Source organism: Diachasma alloeum, unplaced genomic scaffold (genome assembly GCF_001412515.2).
Source record: "Diachasma alloeum isolate Michigan unplaced genomic scaffold, Dall2.0 Dall_scaffold_00200, whole genome shotgun sequence".
Classification (NCBI taxonomy): domain Eukaryota; kingdom Metazoa; phylum Arthropoda; class Insecta; order Hymenoptera; family Braconidae; genus Diachasma; species Diachasma alloeum.
The window spans coordinates 1,553,374-1,570,738 of record NW_021680365.1 but is presented as its reverse complement, the minus strand read 5'-3'; the positions used below and the strand labels follow the sequence as shown (position 1 = coordinate 1,570,738).

The following is a 17,365-nucleotide window of genomic DNA, read 5'->3' as shown; positions in this document are numbered from 1 at the left end:
TCATCAATTCTCGCAACTGAGCAAAAATGCCCCACAACTATAATAAATGCTTCATTTCTATGGGATACGAATAAAAATTAACTAAAAACCTCAATATTTCATCACTCAATCATTTTATTGATTAACCAAAATTCTCGCAGGTCACAAGATCAAATCGCCCCGATAACCGAGAGGAAACGCATGTTCCTCTATCAGTCGGAACAAGATACTCGATACTCGAGTTTATCTCCTCAAAGGGGCCGGATAAACATAATGTGTCTGCAATACCCGACAAGAAGTGATTACCAACTAATAATAAATAATCAGACAGGCAGTGATTAGCTTGCATGCACCACTCAGCCCTCAATGAGTGATCTCTCACTGTTTCTTGAGTGATCAACGATAAAAAACTATTGCACAAGTGCAGAATTTAATCTCATTTGAATTTTATTTGAGTTGTCATCGCGTCTTATAATTATATCAATACATGATTGTAATTACCAACTAGCTGTTGCCCATTTACAATTCAATTAATCCTCGTTTGTAAACTAGTTGATTTATTTGTTAGTTGAGAATACTAAGAAAGTGTCTTGCCATTTTTTGTGTCATGGAATTATGTAATTGGGGGGGGGGGAATTGTTGAGCATTTGTTGAGGACAATTTAATAGTGAAGTGATGAGCTGACCTAGTCTTCGATAATTCTTGTAATTATCTATGTTCATTTGAAGCAGATGATTTAGGGAATGTCAGGTATTCTCAGCGGAAGTGTCTCTCGACAATTGCCTTGAGGATCCTTTCGTTGTCAAGATCATTCAACAATGTTTTTCACTTCACTATTGAATTACTAGACCTAAGTCACATAAAATAAATTACTGAGACAGTAGTTCTTAACGTAACAGTCTTATTACAACTCCCCTACGTCTTCAGGCAAAAAGCGAATGGGCTTTCGACAACAACAGAATGAAAATGAGAAGACATCTCGTTTTCGCTGACTATTCGAACATTCTTGCTCTAGAGAATCGCTTGCTCTCTTTTTTGGAATTGTTCTGAGAAGTTTTCACGAGTTCAACACTCTTCTGCTTTCAACCACTTTCTTGGAGGAGTTTATCCTGGGCCGATCTGTTCCTCTTGAGGACAGCGTGTTGTTTCTTGTTTCTTTGGAGGAGGAAGAGTAAGCCTGAGGTGGAGAAGAGCATGCCGATGACGCTGCCCCATTGGAAGAAGGCCTCGACGATGCCGACTGTGAAGTAGGCGTGATTCAGCAGACTTAGGATGTTCTCGGGCATCGAGTCTATTCCGATTTCGATCCAGAGGATCGGGAGGATTTGACCGTCTTTGATGTTCTCGAGGAATGGGACGCCAGTGGCTTTTCGCGCTTCTACGTTTATTTGGATTCTTGAGTGACCGCCTATTAGCAATCCTAATCTCTGTAACAATTGAAAAATCAACGTGAAATTATGATGTTGGGGGAATTCGGGAGGAGTAGCTGATTCGAATTGCTTATTCATTTATTTGTTTTTTTCATTCGTTCACGAAGAATCGACAGTCTGAACTAATAACGGGCTCCAAATAATTATTTTGGAAATGTAGACACATACTGTTGAAAATTTTCCACTAAAATTTTCGATAAGAGTGTTGGAAATTTCTTACAAGTAATATTTCTATTGAAATTTCAAGGAATTTTGTAATTAAAAATTCGTAATTTCATGGAAAAATCCGTGGAAATTGTGAATTTCTCTTCAATTATTCCTGGGAATTCAATGAAAAATCTGGAAAATTCAGAAAAATCTCTCCTTGAATTCCCGATTCCTCTGAATTTTCAGGGAGTTCCTTCAAAAATTCTTGGAGTTCCAAGAGTTTTGAAGGGATTCTCTGAAAATTCGAGGGAATTTGGCAGTGAATATTCATTTTCACTTGAAAATTTGTGTGTATGGTGGAATTTCCGCTTATCTGCCTCTAAAAAATTGGGACTTTACTTGAATTTTCAGGGAAACTTGAAATTCCATTGACTTTTTCTCCTTAAATCGAGTTCAAGGACTTTTTCCACAAAATTCAGCCGAATTTTTTTAACAGTGCAGAAAAAAAAATCTTATTTTGCAAAATGAAAAAATCTCCTAATCTGATTTGCAGTAATTTTTTCTCATAAATAGCATTTCAAATACTTGAGATAATCTCCCATTATCACTGACCCACAGGTAAAAATAATCGATTGTAAACAGGCACTATCAGACGGTCTGGGAGCCGTTACTTATCACCGTTTACATTGAAAATTGCAAGAGTTAAATCTCACCGGATGGAGCTCCAGGTGGGATTGGTGGAGTTCAGCCTTTGGGTTCAAGCCTTCTATATTGGAAAACAGACTGGGTTCTCCTCCGAAGAAATGGGGAAATGAGGCCACCATCGGGGTGTCGAGGGTGCACGCAGAGACGTTGAAGATCCCCTTGGGAGGGCACGTTCGGTCCGACGTATTTATTCTGTATTTGGACTTTCTGGGGCAGAAACAGTGGTCTTTTTCGGGGGAGAAATTGAAACCATCTACTGGTGGTTTGAAGCTAGAAAAGAAAAAGTAAAATCCAATTCAAACATCAGGTCCGTAAAACTATTTGATAATTACGAAGTTTGCGGGGGAGAATGCCAGGACATTGACCACATACTGTGGTAATTTCCCCTTTTGAATCCGCAGAGATTAGAACTAACAGCCAAACTGAGATCATTGAAATATTTTTCTCCGTATTGGACTCTCCAGTTCATGGTGGCAACCGACTCCGAAGCTCTCACAGCGATAGACAAATTCTTCACAAAATGTAAGCTCCGCATATAAAAGGCGAAATGTATTATAAAAAAAACAGTGCAAAAAGAAAATGTACCACCCCCTATTGATGACGTTAATAACCTGTTATGCGTTCTATGCTATTAACCAATAAAAAAAATTATGGAGTTATACCACTCGGTTTCTGTAATGCAAAACAAAACAAAATTCAGCGGAAAAAACTTGGAAAATTTGTGCCCAATAATTCTAATAGGAAAAATCTCAAGAGAAAAATTCGAACAGAAACTCAAAATATATTGATTTTTTCCTACGAAATATGCAATAGAATCTACGCAAAAAACAAGTAGAATTTTTCAATAGAATTCCAATAGAAATCCTATAGAAACCCCATAGAATTCCTGTAGAATTCCATTAGGATTTTTTGGCGCATTCGCTAGGATTTCTATAGAACTAGATTAGTCCGCGCGCTCTGCGCACGTATGTCCTACTCCATGGGGCTCAATGTATGTCAATTGTAGTGGATAGCATTATATTCGATTTCTGAAGTTAATATCAAGTTCTCCGAAGGAAAAGTTTCAGGAATGGATTGCATTTTTTAAATATATAATACATCCAGTGTTACGTTTTTTGAAACCAATCTATTCGGCGTATCGGGTCATTAGATTTTTTATAAATAATGATATCATACATTTGAAAGATTACGATAATACTATAGTATATTATATATACTACATACGATATACAATATATAAAAGAGTACTATATGTATTAAAATATAATGTGCATAATAAAAAAATTAAATAAACTGATAATAAGAATATGCATAATGATATATATAATACATTATACAATGTATTATAATATGTCATCATTATTTATGAAAAATTTAATGACACAATACGCCGAATAGATTGGCTTCAAAAAACGTTACACTGGATTTTTTATTAAAGGATTTGTTCGTGCGTGTTGGGAAAAAATCCTCACCTCATAGTTGGGATTCCATAAGAGGATCCGTCCCCCACTCTGTCAAGCTTAAACGTGCGACACATGTCAGGAGCATAAATATTCAAAGACTTCGACGGATCTCGGTACATCTCGGGTGGATAGAGAAAGCCCGCAGACCCTTGAACCCTGTCACAGTCATCATCCCCCCAGATATTGCCATTCTCCCTGCCATTCACACGCTCGATCATCCCCATTTTCGACAGATCGCCCTCACCCGTGTGCATCGTCAGCACGTCTTTCGATACTCCGTTTTTCTGTAAGAATGTAAGAAAGTAATTACGTATTTAAATGCATAACACATGCCGAGAAATGTCAACCGCATGAGGCATTACGTCTAGAGATGCGAAGGCGCCATGTGACCGATCATACAGTGGTCGTGTGACCGTCATTGACGGTCACATGACGAGGCCCCAATGATCGCCGGTCCGGTCACAAAAAATTTTTTCATGACGGTCACAATTGGCCGAAAAACTGTGACGGTCATTTTGCATCTATATAGATGAAACACTTTTTTGTTCATCTATTTTTTTTTCTAATGAACTAGAACTCTTGACTTTGTTTACTTATACGGAGAGAAATTTTTTAGAAAAATTCTAGTGCTAGCACGGGAAAAGGCGCAAAGTGATGACCAGGAAAAAATTCTAGTGCCGGCACTAGAAATTTTATTGGAGGAAACGTGAATTTTTCCCCGTATTTCGGTGAAAATTTCACAGAAATCCCCAGAAATTTTACCACAAATACCAAGAAATTTTACCTTAACAGCACTAGAATTTTTCACAGCCGGTGATTTGTAATTTTTTTCAGTACTCGTACTAGAATTTTTCTAGAAAATTTCTCTCCGTGTACTTTAGTATCTAGAACTCTTGACTTCGTTTATTTTGTTCCAAAGATGAAAAGTGTAATCATTCTCCCAGTATGCAAAAATATATGTAAGCACATGTTTCATAATTTTATAATTAAAAAAAGCTGTTGTACAGTTGTACACATACATTTCGAGTCTTCCATAAGAACCTTATAATAAACAATAATTGATAATCAATAATAAATTGAACGAATAAACGATGCCAATTATGTAGAAATTACATGACCGTCGAAAAAGCAATATATTTATGACGGTCATTTTTGTATAGATGGTTTGGTAACGAAAATTACTATTTTACGCTTTTGACAGTCAAAAATTCTTTGTGACGGTCACAAAAAATTTGTGAACGTCATTTGCCAGTAGAAATTTCGGGACGTCACATGACCGTCACAAGACCGTCATTTTTTGGTCATATGACACAATCCCAAAAATGACAGTCATTTCGCATCTCTAATTACGTCGCTAGGTACCTGCGCATTCTAGAAAATTATCGAGAATTAGAAGCGGGGAAAACCTCTGTCTGAAGTAGATTAGAAAAAAAGTTAACGCGAATGATTTTCCAATAAATCGTGAATCGAGTGTTGGGTATCAACATTGAGATATTCTGTCAATTTTTTTATATTCTCAAATGCGTAGTTGTAGGAAAATGATGAAAATTTAGTCAATTTTTTTCAATTCAAATGAGACTTCAGGGTAAATATCTGATTTTAGATTCTATTTAAATGGCAAATTTCTCGGTAATTAATAGCTTCAATACACTTTTCTGAGAATTTTCTTGAGAGTTTTCACACGCTGATGTATAGTTTCGCATTTGAATAGAAGCACCTAGTTTTATTAGACTGTCAGAGGAAAAAGGAGAATATCTGGATGGGAAGCAGTAGAAAATGTAGAACATTCGGTCATTTCACGCACGAAAAAAATGAATAGAGAATATTGAATGGAAAAAGTCAACAGAATTCGATTTTTCTATATGACTTATTCTCTTCAGATATTTCCTAGAGAATTTCCTCGGCTCAATTTTCTAAGATTTTTTTCATTCTATTTTGTATAAAAAAATCAAATTATTTTCACTTTTTCTACAGAATATTTTCTATTGACCATTTCAATCGAAGAGTTACTCATTCCATAATTGAGTGACACTATGATTTCGAAATGAAGTCGATTCCGGGTGATTTCAACGGTGATTGCCGTGATTTCAGAAAAAATGATTTCGGTAATTTCGACCGTCACGGGAGGTAATTCCATGATTTTTAATGATTTCAGTAATTCGAAAACAGTGATTTCAGAAAAATAAAGTTAATTAAAAATTGAGGTGCGGCAAAAAGGGTCGTGTCTAATTACAAAAAACAAAACTGGCAACAATAACTGAAAAATAATAACGAATTCGTTTGATTCCACTCCGCCAATCTTGAGCTAATGCCGATGAAAAGCGGTCCATTTTACTATTTTACTATGGCAGTGAGAACAGCATTTTATTATCATCGTTGGCAGGCGTGTCAATTTCAAAAATTGACATGATTTCATTGATTTCAGGTTATTTCAGAGATGGTTTCGAAAATGATTTCGCAGAGTTGAAATCACTTGATTTCAGTGATTTCGGTGATTTTGGAATGATTTCATGCCAGAGTGGCGCCGTGATTTCGCGAGTGAATACCGCCTCGTCTGCAAATGACACACGGAAAAAAATATACTTGAATTGAACATAAAATGTACTTGAATCAAGTATATTTTATACTCGAATGAGGGATGAGTGTTTCAATTCGAGGATGATTATTTCGTATCAGCCCGTGTTGTACCAAGCGCTCTCAAGTGTAATATAAGGGTCAGACACTGCGTGTGAAAATATAAGGGTCAAAAAGTGGAGTTTAAAAAATGAGGGTCGGAATATTAGAGTCAAAAACTGAGGGCCTGAATGTAAAGGTGAAGGAATGAGGGTCAGAATATAAAAGTAAAAAAAGTGGGTGTCAGGCAATGAGGGTCTAAATACAAGTCATATATTATGCTTGATCGCCGTTTTTAGCCCTTATATGACCCTCATTGCCTAATATTCTGACCCTCATTTTTTAACCTACACTTTTTGACCCTTATATTCTGCCACTCAGTGCCCGACCCTTATATTACACTTAAGAGTGCTTGCTACAACCCGGCCTGATACAAAACAATCATCTTCGAATTGAAATACCCACCCCCAATTGATTATAAAATACACTTGAATCAATAATATTTTATACTCCATTCAAGTAAATTTTTTTTCGCGCATCCATAAGACAGAAAATCCAGGGGTGCCGAGTTGTCACGCACGGAGAGAAATATTGAATAAAAATGACGTATCTTTTCCGTAATTCCGGAGCGAAATGTGGTTGTAGAAAATTTTACGGAAATGTCACGGAATTTTTCCAGAGCGTTCCGTCATTTTTATCTGAATCTCCCATGGAAAATTACGATACCGTCACTTAAGAATGTATAATACATTATGTAATACATTATGTATTACACCCTTTTCGCCAAAATTCACGTTTTTTGAATTTTTCTGGTAAATTGTTGATTGGATTAACGTGAAAAAATATACCGTTTTGGCGTTTTATCATTACTTAACTTCTAAAACTGTTCGGAAATTCACAAAACTTTATAAAAAATGCAGGAAAACTGCAGGAAATGATTGCACTAACCTGAAACTTCGGGAGTCAATCAATAATGTTAAAACGCAAAAACGGAATATTATTTCGCGTCAATCCGATCAATAATTTGCCAGAAAAATGAAAAAAATGTGAATTTTGGTGGAAAGGGTGTAGTAGATCCTTAAATTTTCTGAGTCGATTCCGTAATCGATTAGCGAATTGTGAGTTCCGTAATTTTTCTGAACATTTCTCTCCGTGCTAAATATCCCACACATTTCCCCTCGAAACCTACCATCGCAAGCACTCCGAATTTCTCCATCGGCACCTCCCCCAGGATGCTCAGTAGCGGCTTGGCCGCATCGAACAGCTTGTCGTCATATCCCCACAGGAATCCCCCAACCGGAAGCGTCACAAATGTCTGAGGTATGAAGGTGCTAATGGCAAAAGTCAGCCCCAACTGCGTCACGATGGACATGTCCCTCGCGAATGCCATCGTCGTTAACAGTGGGATATTCGGCACAACAACAATATCATCATCCGGGCTGCCCCCCTCCCACTGGAACGAGCGTCTCTCCTGGAAGGACAGCGTTCCGTTCGGGTAGAACACCGTGTTCACCCTCGTCAGGGTCTCCCTGTAGATGTAGGGCCCAACCTCCTGCACTTTCAACTTCGTGTCCTTTCCCCTCGTGAACTCCGCGATGTTCGTGTAATTGAAAATTCGGATTTTGTAGGCCGCGCGGATCGGCGGACGCACCCACCACTCGAGCATTGGGGAGTTCTTCGTCACCACTAGGTTCGATATTATTATATCAGAGAAGAAGTTCGTGCACCAAAATATGATGAAGACGATTACGCTGGAGATGGTCATCGAGATCAATGACGCAATCAGACACTTTTGGCTGCGACATGTTCCACGAGCCAATGACGTACATGTCTCTGGGTCTCCATGGACTTGCGTCATTTTTACACACTTCACCAGATATCAAACAGTCACGGGAATTTATTTATCGGTATCTGATGCGATTCTTATCGATCGGAAAGACTATTTTATTAATGAAGGCAATCAATTGGTATTCATTATTTAATCGCGAGGGGAATTTATTCACAAATGGATTAAAACAGTTTGATCCACTAGCATATTTTAATTGCGGATAAGTCCATTGATTGTAATTAAACTCCGGATATAGATCTATTCAGGACCGAGTGAATCGTCAAATGGCTCTACTCTGACTGACGTGAATGACGGGCATCCGTCGTACAAGAATGATCGTCTCCTCTTCGCGAGATTTTTTCATTCCAATCCAATGATAACCTTCGCATGAAAACTGACCCTCGGGCTCGCAACACCTCTCTGATAATCAGCGGCGAGAAGTGTTTAGAATGGGGTTTCTTTAAACTCGCAACAGTCAAAACAGTCTTGTCGGGTAATTGACGGGAGGGTGGAGAGGGGAGGGAGAGATTAAGTGGCCTGGGGTCCCCCAGAAAAAAGCAAAGATCTTTTCTTGCTTTGGTTGAGAGGAGATCACACGATTAACAAGCCACAGAGTTTTCAACTGATAATTTTTTGATAATTTTCTCTGGTAGTTGCTATATAAAAAACAAAACATCATGCAGTCGAATTAACCCCTCGTCAAACTGACAGATTGAATTCAATTGTGGTAATCCGAGGATTTTTATTCGAAATGAGTGTTAATTGTACAATTTTCGTTTCTCAATTGTGAGTTTCGTCTCATGGTCCAATTATATTGCCCGACATTTGGATTGGAAAAATAATCCCCCGAACACCACACGAGCTTCAAAATTAATCGGGCATTTTCCTCAAGGTTTCCTGCATACAAACGAAGTCGTCAAGTTTTTCAGGAAAAATCACTCGTGCTTCGCACTCGTTTTTTTAACCTGAAAAACTTGGCTCCTTCGTTTGTTTGCAACGAACCTATTGGAAAATATCCGATAATTTTGAAGCTCTTGTGGTCTTACAAGTGAATATTTTTCTCCGTGCACCAACAAAATCTCAGGCAATCGCATGGAATCAATGATAGCATTCAATCATGGAAACCTCCCTGAAATCACGTGAAATCAGCAATCACTGTGTCACCGGATTTCCAAATGAATGGCCCCTCGCATATTTTATTGCTTAAAACAAGAATGTCTGAAAATCGAGGGTGTCCCGGAGCTCTTTTTATCGTGGGACGATTTAGTTACGGAAATCGCGAAAAATAAACAAAAAATATTTTTTTCATGGCAGTAGCTGTTATTCATTAATTTTTTGTTGAGGGGGGGGGGGATCAACAACTGTATTTACCTGATGACAACTATAGAAAAAGTGCAATGAATCACTTGGTAACACACGATCGGTAATTTTTCATTATTGTTATACTTATGTGGTTTGATAAACTCTACGTAATTAGATGTTCATAATAACAATTGCGACATTTGATTGGCGTACGTCAGGCATCAGACGATTTATTTTCGTTCAATCATCGTGAACTGAATAAATCGGGTGGTCGTGCGTCTATCTCCGCGGATAAGTGCAATATTCCGGGATATGTCTCCCGCGATTTAGTCTTATTGCGGCAAGACTGTCGTTAAAAGAGGATGAAGAAATTATTGTGGCTGGAGATAAACTGTCCCCATGTCGCTTATCTTCTGTTATGGATAGTAAGTGTAACGTAATGTCTGAGGGCTCGTAATCTGTCATAGACATTGAAAAAAATATCGACTGTTTTTTCACTAGTTACTTTATTCCGTTCAATTTCCATAGATTATTTCCCCATAATTACTTCTTAATTAGTTGAATTGTGGATGGCGTTATAGTCAATTCGATATGTAATAAATGGCCGAGAATTGATATGGGAAAAACAAAAATTCAGTAGCGAAGTGGTAAAACGGTTCAAGTCGACTCATCTCCCAGTTGAGTTTTTGAGGATTATTTCCGAATCTAGGGGAGATAGCGAAATTTTTATAACTACATTTGTTGTAGCTCTCAATTGGCTCTACAAAAAATGTTATAACAAAAATTTTGCTATCTCCCTTAGATTCCGAGATATTCATTGAAAACTGGTCAATAGTCAAAATTGACTTGTACCGTTTTACCATTTCGCTACTGAATTGTCTTTATGAGAGAATAATTCAGAGGAGCAATTTTATAGAACGAATTCACGAATTCACACTCTTACGAAATTTACCATGAAGATGAATTCGTCGGGTTGTTTACAGGATAAGAGGACTACGTATTATCGCTATTATGTATTTAATACATTACGATTGATTTTTCATGGTATCACGCCATGCGGAGGGCAAATAATGTGTCACAAACCCTGAAAAAATTGTCGACATTTTTTTGCTGTCGAATTTATCAACTCCAGGTAGACCAGATTATTTTTTCACCTTTGCAATTATGATGAGCAGAACAATGTCTTTACCTTTCAATAACTGAGAGGAACAATTTTCAAATATGTAACTATTCCCAAAACTACTTTTACCAAATTCACTGTGGAAATATTATCAATGTTATATATTTAATACATTACAATGGGCTTTCCACACGGGGAAGAATGAGATATTGCGTCATGTCTGAGGATAAATAATCTGTCACAGACACTGAAAAAATTATCGCCCCTTTTTAATTGTTGAATTTATCAACTCCAATTTTCCCGGATCATTTACTCATAAGTGCTTTGCAACTGATTGCATTATAAGCAAATAATAGCCGCATATAATAATTTCGATTTGAAATAAATAAATATAAATTCCCAGATATTTACAGGGAAAAATTGGGTATTTTTCTCATTGTTTAAACTGAAAATTTTTTCTCTCTGCTCATTCAATAGAATAATTGTTCTTCATTGCCTTCGTATCCATAACGAGTGGTTGCATCACGATGGGCTCCTCTTTCCCATGTCAGAAGAGGAGACGTTTTGGCCGGAGTCTTGCATTGATCTAGAACATCACCTTGAGGAGAACACCATACGTTCCAGCAGTAGTTATTTCATGAGCTTTCACGTATGAAAAAATTCGATAGAAAACCTAGCGAATTTGCTAGAAAATTCTATTCGAATCCTATGGGTTTTCTATAAGATTTTATTGGAATTCTATTGAAAAATTTTATTCGTTTTTTGCGCTGATTCTATTGGATATTCGATACGAAAAAATCAATAGACTTCAAATTTGTTTGAATTTTTCTCTTGAGATTTTTTCTATAAGAATACTTGGGCATCAATTTTCCAAGTTTTTTCCACTCGAATTCTGCAGTGCAAAATAAAACAAAATCCAACGGAAAAAACTTAGAATATTTGTGTCCGGTAATTCTAATAGAAAAAATCTAAGAGAAAAGTTCAAACAGAAATTCGAAATCTATTGACTTTTTCTTATTGAATATCCCATAGAATCAGCGCAAAAAAGAAATGGAAATTTTAAATAGAATTCCAATAGAATTCCAATAGAAATCCTATAGAAACCCCATAGAATTCCTATAGAATTCCAATAGAATTTTCTTGCGAATTCGCTAGGTTTTCTATTGAATTTGCTCACATTCTTTTTTTAAAACAGGATAGTCAGGATTTGTTGTAGAAATAATATGAAGACGGACACATAAATATAACAATTTATAATGTAAGTGGAAAAATTGTATATTTTTGTTACGAAAAAATCAACTAAAGTTGTTTACAAAATAAATGAGCTACATATTGATTGATATGGTAATTCATCTGGACGAAGCATCTGGTATTTTTATCATCCTTTGGAAACATTTAGTATCGCAATGAACAGCGAATAGTTACAGTAATGGTTTCACAAAATCATCCACGAAACAACTATGGCGAGCTTCACAATGGAAACCGCAAAATTACGTGATTTTACTGATGGTGAGATTGACTATGTTATTTACAAAGTAAGTGGCCTGCATATTATCAATCTTACAACTACTTAATATAATAATACATATCTATTGGTTTTCCAAGAGAAACAAATACGTGAAAGAATCCAATAATCATCATTCGCAAAGCGAGCGAAAGGTTTGGTCCCATGTGAAGGCTTTCCAAACGAAAAAGAATAAAAGTGGACAAAACAGAATGAATGGAATGATTCCTCTCCTCTCCATGCTAACGGCACAGATAAAAAACAGTTTGAATGTTCAGGGATTCCCCTGTTTTTATCGACTTTTCAGGGGAGACTACTATGAATTTTTAAAGTCACGGACTACGGCAGTGAGATTTTTCATAGATTGAAGATCGATTATATATCTCTAAAAATGAATAATTAGTACAAAAAAAAAATTGTTTGTTGTTCATTTACCTAAAAATAGTCCGGGGCCTCCAATTTTTGAGCTACAGAGGTTATTTTTTCCAAAATTTTTGAACACATGTGTACAATACCAATGACGAGCTAGTTTTTTGAAATTCAATTCTTGCACAGCTATATTCCATCTTGTTAACATAAAAAATTGCAACTTTCAGGTAAAATAGAAAAATGTTTCTGAAAGAATTGAGAATATATTTTTAATATTTTGAGAATCATTTTTCTGGTTATTTTCCATAAATGGCGCCATTTTATAAATAAAAAAATACGAAATGAGCTGTGTAGGAGTGCAATTTTAAAAAACTCACTCGTAATCGTTATTGTACACTTTTTTTTCAATTTTGAAAGGAAAACCTTTGTAATACCACTATTTTTAACACTTCAAGCGTCTGCGGGGCAAACGAATAATAAACAGTCAATTTTTTGCACTAATTATTCGTTTTTAGACATATATAATCGACCTTCAATGCACAATAAATCTCACTTCAACAACTTGAAAATGTTGAAACCCACAGTAGTCCCCCTTTAAGAATGGCTAAAGCAATTATTTATTTTTTCACTGAAATCTGAGAAAAAATCGGTAGAATTCGGGAACAAAAAGTCACTGAATCTCAATGACAGAATAATCCTATGAAATAAATAGAATTATTGGTAACTCTTATTTAGGATTTGTTGTTAGGATTGACCAGTCGTTCCTCTGAAGACTCGAACTTTTGTTTCTCTTGCGTATTCAGTAGAATATTTCTTCCACATTGCCGTCATAGCCCCCTCGAGTAGTTTCGTTAAATATGGCTGTGCTTTCCAATATCAGGAGTGGAGATATCTTCCATGGGATCTCCCATTTTTCCAAAACATTATCTGGCACAACTATATGTAGGGGAATACCATTCGTTCGAGCAGTAGTTACCTCGTGAGCCGTGTTCAGTACTTCAGAGGTGATATTTTTGGAGTCCCTCAGATTGAGAAAATTGAGTTCTGGTGCTGCCTCTAACAGAACCTTGACATGATGATTTTGAACGTCAGAGCAGATGAATTTTTTCAGATGAGTGAATCCACGGAAATCAGTTCTCTTGGGTAGGAGGAGGTTAGTCAAACTCAGAGTCTCTAATTTGGACAATGCAGACAGTCTCTCAATGAGTTTTGCCCTCAATTTGCAATCTGTAAGAAAACAAGGGTATTATCTATCAATAGCTAGAATATTATTGTATGCATAGTTATACGCATGACAAAATTTAATAGAAAGACCCTAGTAAATTGGCTAGACAATTCTATTGGATTTCTGTTAAACTTTCCATTAGTTTTTGGCTGATTATGCTGATTTCAGTTTAATAGAAAAAATATTCTATAGAAAAACTCAATAGAATTTGATTTTTCTATTCAGATTTACTTATTCTATTCAGATATTTTCTACAGAGTTTTCTGAGCTCAAATTTTTTTCAATCGATTTTTCTTTTCTTTTCGTCAAGCAAATCAAACAAAAAAATTAGAAAATTTGAGCCGAGGAATTGGAGAACTGATAGGCACAATTTAATCTTCATTGTTTTTTTCTACTAACGGCTTGCAGTCCAAATAATATCGATATTAATTCAGTAGCGAAATGGTAAAAAGGTTTAAGTCGACTTGACTCTCATCTGAGTTTTTGAGGCATATCTCCGAATCTAAGGCAGATAACGAAATTTTTATAATGACCTTTTTTGTAGAGCGAATTGAGTGCTATAGAAAAGGTTTTATAAAAAATTTTGCTATCTCCCTCAGATTCTGAGATATTCATTAAAAACTGGCAAATAGTCAAAATCGACTTGAACCGTTTTACCACTTCGTTATTGAATTATGAAAGGTTGGATCATGATGAAGAGGAAAACAGAATGAAAATATTACACTGCAATTTGAAGTGCTTCAAATTTGGATTGTTCTTCACGAGGTTGTCGAACCAAACAACGCCCATAGCCTTCAGCTTGTGCAATGAGAGGTACTCCAGTTCACAGCAGGTGGAGATTACTTCGATATCGGGAAGAGTCGAATTTGCAGGAAAGCTCCACAAAATCTCGAGATATCGAAGATCATGGAAATTCCCAATCATCTCGAGTTGAGAGCCGTCAATACTCAGGCCATTCAGCACTAGAATTTGCAACTTCTTCAATCTTTGGATTGCCTGTGAAGTGAAAAGACTTTTGTAATATTGAGGTAATCGAGAATTTAATTAAATTGGCTCATTTTTAGGTATTCAATTGAATATTCACTCATTTGGGGGATAATTGCATGCATAATAGCGATTTTCGGTCGTTTTCAATACTTCTTCCACTGAAAAAAATTATAACTGCCGAACTACGGCGATAGACAAACTCTAATTCGTCCCAAAATTCCTTTCATTTAATTGACAATTTTTGGGGAAAATTACAGATTAAAAGAATAGCATTTTTAATAATTAACGATTGAAAAAAAACGTTTTCTCGTGTAAACCCCGTCAAACCGAAGATAACGCTATATGAGGTCTCATTTTGAAAATTTTTTTTTTTACAAAAACTAGCCATTTTCAAAAAATTATAACTCCCTCAGATATCAATATTTTTCAATTTTTCTTTTTTACAAATTTGTGTCTAATCGTCATCGTTCCAGAAAAAAAGAAACAAAAATCCCCAGCAGATTTTTTAAACTAAAAATACAACATTAAGAAAGTAGAATTATCCTATTTCCCTCTGACCTAAACGATTTAGACAGTTATGATTCATTTATTCATGTTTCATAGAATAATATTCTATTCTTTTTTGTTTATTACGCGGCCTTCATGAAAATTCGACGCATATCCTCCATGTGCGAGTTCTCGTTTTCGATTCGAGATATTGCCCATGTTTTCTTTATCAGAAAGGAAATCGTTTACTCTTCCCCTTGAACTCAAGGACCAATCCTTTATCTGACCAGCTTGTTTACTGTGATTGTCACAAGAGTGCATTATAATAAATAAAATGTCGACATCCCTTAAATGAACGAATTGCGAGAAAAAGTCTCGCCAACTCACTGGGATGAAGAACTCGAATGAGGGAGTAGTGATGGTTTCTAGGTAGGATGCAAAATGAGCTTTGTATCCCCACAACTGCAGCTCCACCAACTCCTCGGGTAACTCAAGAAGACAGTCGGCGTGTGTACTGAAGTCCCTGCCTACATTCTCAAGTACCACTCTTCGCAGTGTTCCCCTGCTATTCTCAAACAAAGTCTCGAGGTCTCTGCAGTGTCTCCATTTGTCCTCAAAAGTTTGAAAACGAATAACGATGCTGGTCAAGTTCCGGCAGCTCTCAGCGGCAATTCTGATCATGTCGAAGCTGCTGGCCACCGGGATCTTCAGGACTTTGGCAAACTTTCCACGGAGTGACAAAATTTGTGGGTAATCCACCGCGAACCTCTCATTTAAACTCGGATACTCGTCATCATTAGCGAACCTGTTTTTTCGTTTCGGCCCAGGGATGAAGGAACTTTTATTCTTCAATTTCTCGATAGCGATGAGATCGAGAGTTCTGACTCCCGGCCAGCCCTCAGAACCAAAATCTCTCCAACGTTTGCATACTAAAAATAAATGAGGATAGGAATGGCTTGTTAGTGGTCTTCAAGAGTCTATGACGCCAAGAATGAAGAGAAAATGGAACTTCACCTGCTCTCGAACGAAATAAATCTACGGCAGGAAGAAAATTGAAGATTTGAGACAAAAACTCGGGTGGCAAATCATTGATGGTGACCTTACGACTGATGACGCCTGGAGCTTCAGACTCCAATTTTCTCCTTTTAGTAGCCATTGACTGAAAGCAATGGACTGCAAATCTTGAATAGGGAACTTGCATGTTTTTTTTAAATTTCTTTCTCCTCAAATTTAATTCAGTAGCGAAATGGTAAAACGGTTTAAGTCAATTTTCACTGCTGGCCAGTTATCAATGAATATCTCGGAATCTAAGGAAGATAGCAAAATTTTTGTAATAAACTTTTTTATAGAGCCGATTTAGAGCTTCAACAAATGTGAGTACGAAAATTTCGCTATCTCCCTTAGATTCGGAAACATTCTTCAAAAACTCAACTGGGAGATAAGTCGACTTAACCCTAGACTGGTCACCATGCGAGGGAATTGCCGCAACACGTCGTTTTATTCACCTTGCTATCGACTGGTTGACCGGAAAAATTTGAGAAAAATTGAATTCGTCAATTGACATACCTGGAAAATTGTACAATTTTTTTTAAAATATTGTATCCTTAATTCTGGGAGAAAAAAAATTATTTCCAACAGGTGAACAATTTTTCACCGTGTTAAATGAAATTGCCTGTTGCGCGACGTTGCTGGGAACTCGCTAAACGCACCCAGGAAGTGTAGAGTGGATTCGGCAACGCTGGAGCCTAAATAACACGGCGGCACTCTCCTGATCCGATCAATTAGCCCCTCATGTATAGATATTCCAAATTTTCATTTTTTTCCTCATTGAAGTAGTTTTGAAGAAAATTGCGAGCCAATAAAAAACATTTGCTAGTTAGTACTTTTTTTAAAATAAATTTTTGAAAAATCACCTCTGAAAAAATAGGCGTTATCCCCTCTATTTCATTATTTCCAAAAAATTTTATCGCCAATCGATAGCAAATCGAAGATTTTTGCGAGTTAAGAAAAAATCGTCAATGCAATCCTATTATTGTGTAAATTAACAATTCCAATTTCAACTGAAAACCAGAGTTGATGACCAGAGTTTGTAGCAAAGATGTCAGACAAGATATGAATGTTTTTTTGGGCTCAAACGAAAGAGCGGGTCGAGAAATGGCGTGCTAGGACCTCTAAAGATGGTTTTGAACCAGGGGAGACTCCTAGAC

At 36.5% G+C, this 17,365-nt stretch overlaps 2 protein-coding genes across 2 annotated transcripts in view; both read right to left on the bottom strand.

The window, feature by feature from the left end:
* Nucleotides 1-408: 408 nt before the first annotated feature.
* On the bottom strand, nt 409-8,449 carry LOC107035700 (scavenger receptor class B member 1). Its single transcript, XM_015253248.1, has 4 exons — nt 7,527-8,449; nt 3,734-4,008; nt 2,270-2,531; nt 409-1,406 (listed from the first exon to the last, which is right to left on the bottom strand). The coding sequence occupies exons 1-4, from the start codon at nt 8,193-8,195 to the stop codon at nt 1,062-1,064; spliced, it is 1,551 nt and encodes a 516-aa protein (XP_015108734.1). The 5' UTR covers nt 8,196-8,449; the 3' UTR covers nt 409-1,061.
* A 3,382-nt stretch (nt 8,450-11,831) lies between these two features.
* The window catches only part of LOC107035721, a 7,525-nt gene continuing 1,991 nt past the window's right edge, over nt 11,832-17,365 (bottom strand). Inside the window, exons 2-5 of the mRNA XM_015253283.1 lie at nt 16,173-16,331; nt 15,546-16,087; nt 14,408-14,681; nt 11,832-13,687 (exon numbers count right to left, since the gene is read on the bottom strand). Of these exons, the coding sequence (XP_015108769.1) occupies nt 13,260-13,687; nt 14,408-14,681; nt 15,546-16,087; nt 16,173-16,314 (1,386 nt within the window). The 5' untranslated portion in view covers nt 16,315-16,331 and the 3' untranslated portion in view covers nt 11,832-13,259. The remainder of the gene's footprint in view (nt 13,688-14,407; nt 14,682-15,545; nt 16,088-16,172; nt 16,332-17,365) is intronic.

What these genes read in the sequence shown, in the direction of transcription:
- LOC107035700 (XM_015253248.1), bottom strand. Translation starts at nt 8,195, where the DNA reads ATGACGCAAGTCCATGGAGACCCAGAGACATGTACGTCATTGGCTCGT. An exon ending in AATTCGGAGTGCTTGCGATG is followed by an intron (nt 4,009 to 7,526) that starts GTAGGTTTCGAG and finishes ACATTCTTACAG; the next exon opens with AAAAACGGAGTATCGAAAGA. An exon ending in TATGGAATCCCAACTATGAG is followed by an intron (nt 2,532 to 3,733) that starts GTGAGGATTTTT and finishes TTTCTTTTCTAG; the next exon opens with CTTCAAACCACCAGTAGATG.